Here is a 4,566-nt window from a genome sequence, read left to right on the forward strand (position 1 = left end):
CACACCCCGCTGTTGTTTAGATTACTTACAAACAACACAAACAGTAAATGGGGAAAAACTACAGATTTATAATTAAATGATGAAACTTTTATATTCATAAAAATACATTTATTTTATATAACTAGTTTTTAAAAAAAATTTAATCTTATATTTTTATCAGCCTTAATTTTCATGAAAAAAGCCTTTATTTTGTTTTAAATTTATATTATTAAATTCGTAACGCGACGCCTCAGGTCAAATAATTCGGCCGGAACTAAACATCAAACTCGTTTCCCGTCGGAACCACATTGATGTTGGACGGGAGCGATGGGAAGATGGCGGCCGCCCTGCTGCAGATGTCCTGTTGGTACCGGGGGATGATAGCGGTCAGGGCTCCCGGCATTCGGACGCTGATCCCCGGGCTGGTACCGGCGCAGTTCCGGGCGTTCTCCGTGCGGAAGGAACCGGAAATGGAGGAGAACCCGTTCTTTAAGAAATACCAGGACAAGATCCAGAAGCTACGCAGGTTAGCGGCTAACGCAGCTAGCAGCGACATGTCCGGAAGTCCTTTAGGAAAGTCCGATATTTTAAATTCGAAACGCTTTTAAACCGGATTAAATTCGATGTAGAATTGTGAAAAATACTTAATTTAAAATCTAATGACTTTAAGATGTTTTCGGCTTTCGGCAAAATCGTAGAATTTTTCATGTTTCAGGAAATCGAACCTAACAAATGTTTATCGGAGCGTCACAGGAAGCGGAAATCAACGTTTAGTCCGTCAGTAAATATCTGGATTATTCTATGGAATCTGCGCCTTGACCTTGACCTAAAGGAGTGTTTGGTGTTTTCTGGTATTTCCAGCACCAGACCAAAAGAGTTCGAGTTCCGGCTGGAGAAACGACATGAAGCCCAGAAGGAGTTCCTGGGGGCGTCGAAGCAGGAGGAGTTCATGCGGCTCATGGAGGAAGAGGTAACGTTGCATGTTGCATGACTTTTAGGAAGGAGTTAAGACAGGCCCTGGGGGGTCAGGAGGTGCTTCCAGATGACTGGACAACTACAGCTAATGTGATCAGGGAGACAGGTAGGAGAGTACTTGGTGTGTCATCTGGAAGGAAAGTAGATAAGGAGACTTGGTGGTGGAATGAGGAGGTACAGGAGTGTATACAGAGAAAGAGGTTAGCTAAGAAGAAGTGGGACACTGAGAGGACTGAGGAGAGTAGACAGGAGTACAGGGAGATGCAGCGTAAGGTGAAGGTAGAGGTAGCAAAGGCCAAACAAGAAGCTTATGATGACTTGTATGCTAGGTTGGACAGTAAGGAGGGAGAGACTGATCTATACCGGTTGGCAAGACAGAGAGATAGAGATGGGAAGGACGTGCAGCAGGTTAGGGTGATTAAGGATAGGGATGGAAGTCTATTGACAGGTGCCAGCAGTGTGATGGGAAGATGGAAAGAGTACTTTGAAGAGTTGATGAACGTGGAAAATGAGAGAGAACAAAGACTAGAAGAGGTGACTGTTGTGGACCAGGAAGTAGCAAAGATTAGTCAGGATGAAGTGAGGAGGGCATTGAAGAGGATGAAGAGTGGAAAGGCAGTCGGTCCTGATGATATACCTGTAGACGTATGGAAGTGTCTAGGAGAGGTGGCGGTAGAGTTTCTGACTGGGTTGTTCAACAGGATCTTAGATAGTGAGAAGATGCCTGAGGAATGGAGGAGAAGTGTGCTGGTGCCCATTTTTAAGAACAAGGGAGATGTGCAGAGTTGTGGCAACTACAGAGGAATAAAGCTGATGAGACATACAATGAAGGTATGGGAGAGAGTAGTGGAAGCTAGACTAAGGGCAGAAGTGAACATTTGTGAGCAGCAGTATGGTTTCATGCCAAAACAGAGTACTACAGATGCAGTATTTGCTTTGAGGATGTTGATAGAGAAGTACAGAGAAGGCCAGAGGGAGCTGCATTGTGTTTTTGTAGATCAAACTATCAATCAATAAAGAAAAATAACATTAGACATCAGTTAGGACATTAACTTTGTCCAAAACTTTGTGGGGAAACTTCGTCTTTGGTCAAAGCACACTTTTGACCTACGTGTTTTTAGACTCTCTGACCTTTAATGCTCTCGCGGGCCACATAAAATGATGTGGAGGGCCACATTTGGCCCCGGGGCCTTGAGTTTGACACATGTGATCTACATAATGAAGAGTAATTAAAGAAGGAATGTTTGTCCTGGTGGTGTTGTCATGTTTTCCAGCTGGACAGGAAGGACAGGATGGCGGTGGGCGGAGCTTCAGCGGCTTTCACGAAGAACAAGGTGAGGCGAGTGGAGATGAAAATCAAACGCTTGTTTTCACTGATGATGATGATGATGATGATGATGATGATGATGATGATGGTGGTGGTCATGTGACCTCCAGACGCTGGGCTCCATCCTCAACCTGGAGATGATCCAGGAGAAGACGGGGGAGGAGATCACCGAGGTGGGTGTGGTCGGCTTTCGCCGCCGGGTGTCGCTTCTTTACTCTTCCTACTAGAAACTTTTGTTTTCTCCTCTCAGCTCTGGACGAAGTTTTATTCCACCAAAGACACCGTCAGCGCCGCCATCCCGGTAAGCTCCTCCCCCCCGTGTGACTCACAGAGCTGTGGTTAGGTACCGCTGGTTATGGCTCATGTGATTGGTTTAAGGTCTATATTTGTGCGTTTAGCACTTCCTGTTTCGGTTGAGATTGAGTTACAGAAGAAGAATCAAATAGTTAAAAAAAAAAACTGCAACGTTGCCACCCAGTGGTCGGAGTGTGAACGACCGGCGCCGTCGCTCTGACGCCGCTGTCCCCTCTTTTTCAGGCACAGATGTACGACTTGATCTTCAGCAGATCCCAGACCTGTCAGATGGTAAGAACCCTGCTGGCCCAGTAGAACCAACTGGTTCCTCCCCACTTCCTGTGTGGGTATCAGCCAATCAGGACGTGTTCTCCTGTCGCCCTCAGTTCCTCTACGCGTTGCCTCAGAAGGACGGTTACGAGTTCTTCGTGGGTCAGTGGTCCGGACACGAGCTGCACTTCACCTCCCTCATTAACGTGCAGGTGAGCCGTGATCGTGGGCGGGGCTCCGGCGCCCCCTGCTGGCGGCTGGTGGCGCTGCATGCGCAGCTCATTCGGGCCTTTTTAACCACATCTCCTCTGCCCTCAGACGCTGGGGGAGAATGCCCCCAGTCAGCTGATCCTCTACCACTACCCAGACCTGAAGCAGGACAAGGGCGTGGTCCTCATGACGGCCGAGATGGACCCCAAGTTCATCGTAAGTCCCCCTCCTGCCCCTACTCACGTTACAGTCAGGTGTCTACATAGTATTGGCAAGACACCTGACTCCTTCATTGGCTGACTGTCTGCCCCCCCCCCTCCCCTCAGACCGTCCATCAGGCTCAGTGCTTGGCCAATCAGGTGCAGCTGTTCTACGGCACGCGGAGGGAGGAGACGTACCGATTGGTGGAGACGTTTAACCACCATCCTGCAGACTTCAAGCACATGTCTGTGGTGGCGGAGCTGGAGCAGAGCGGCCTGGGGCCAGCAGTGGCCCCCACAGGGTCGTAGGAGGACTGAATGGGGGGGGCCCCGGGACCCTCCGGTCTCATTTAAGACTGTGTTTGTTCAGGTCCTGCGTTCATCGTCCTGCATGAAGCAGAACGGTTTACAGGAGCTTCTCACCACAGAAGAAGAGTCGCCGCTTCCGTTACGAATGACTTTGGAGGAGGAAGACTTTTAATATATAGAATAAACATAATGAACCCCAACAAGCCCACATCCTCCAGTTAAAGTGTTTCAATGGTTCTTCTTCTGTTTCTTGGAAAAGCATCGTTGGTCTGGAGTTGTTGTGAAGTAAACACTTTAACTCTTTAAGTGTCAAGAGAATTATTTACGTCTTTTTTGTCGAATTCAAAGAATCTCCTGGATGTTTGACCTGATGATGAAGATGAGGGCGTTGCACTGGAGTCTTGTACAGGTGAGGCGAAGGAGAAGAAAAGGTGTTCCTCAGGGAGCAGGAAGGACAGAAACTCTGCTCAGACTGTGCCTCTAAAAGTTTGATCCTCTTAAAACTTTCATCTGATATCAGGATTGAATCAGAAATAATTTAATGCACAGAAAATGTTTGAACTATAAATTCCATTCAAATGTAAAGATTAAAGAGAAAATCATTTAATCCAGTCAAAGATTTTACAAATGTCACAAAATGACTTGTTTCCGGCTCTCTTTGTCCGTTTGACTCCTCCCACTCTGGATCAGGTGTTTCCGGTTGTTTTCTGTGTATTTCCTGTTCTTCAGGTTATACTTGAATACTTTTTTCCCCCAGAAAACCAGCAGCTTTCCATGTTTTTTTTTAATTTTTATGAAGGTAAGAACGCGTTCAAACATCATCAGAGACTTGAGCGTCACAGCTGATCCGCGGATCTTCAGCCTCCTCTAGTGGCCATTGACGGTTTGACGGCTCAAATCTGCTTTTCTATTTATCACATTTAAACTGAGTGGAAACAAAAAAACTGAAGTATCAAAAACAAATTAATGGGGTAAAATAAAATTTAATTAATTTTAATGAAT

General features: G+C 46.5%; 1 protein-coding gene across 2 annotated transcripts; it reads left to right on the top strand.

The window, feature by feature from the left end:
* The first annotated feature begins 290 nt into the window (after positions 1-290).
* atpaf1 (ATP synthase mitochondrial F1 complex assembly factor 1) lies at positions 291-3,660 on the top strand. 2 transcript variants are annotated; one of them, XM_068319458.1, is made up of 9 exons: positions 291-505; positions 841-949; positions 2,229-2,288; positions 2,392-2,454; positions 2,532-2,582; positions 2,819-2,866; positions 2,962-3,057; positions 3,164-3,271; positions 3,382-3,660. In XM_068319458.1, the coding sequence occupies exons 1-9, from the start codon at positions 291-293 to the stop codon at positions 3,562-3,564; spliced, it is 933 nt and encodes a 310-aa protein (XP_068175559.1). In that variant the 3' UTR covers positions 3,565-3,660. The 2 variants fall into 2 exon arrangements, with proteins under 2 accessions (XP_068175559.1, XP_068175560.1); XM_068319459.1 differs by lacking the exon at positions 2,392-2,454 and having other exon boundaries at positions 299-505.
* The last annotated feature ends 906 nt before the right edge of the window (positions 3,661-4,566 follow it).

The sequence above is a fragment of the Antennarius striatus genome, chromosome 7, assembly GCF_040054535.1.
Source record: "Antennarius striatus isolate MH-2024 chromosome 7, ASM4005453v1, whole genome shotgun sequence".
Lineage (NCBI taxonomy): Eukaryota > Metazoa > Chordata > Actinopteri > Lophiiformes > Antennariidae > Antennarius > Antennarius striatus.

Coding starts and splice junctions, on each gene's coding strand:
- atpaf1 (XM_068319458.1), top strand. CDS start 291: ATGTTGGACGGGAGCGATGGGAAGATGGCGGCCGCCCTGCTGCAGATG. Junction 506..840: donor AAGATCCAGAAGCTACGCAG/GTTAGCGGCTAA, acceptor TGGTATTTCCAG/CACCAGACCAAAAGAGTTCG. Junction 3,058..3,163: donor CCTCCCTCATTAACGTGCAG/GTGAGCCGTGAT, acceptor CTCTGCCCTCAG/ACGCTGGGGGAGAATGCCCC.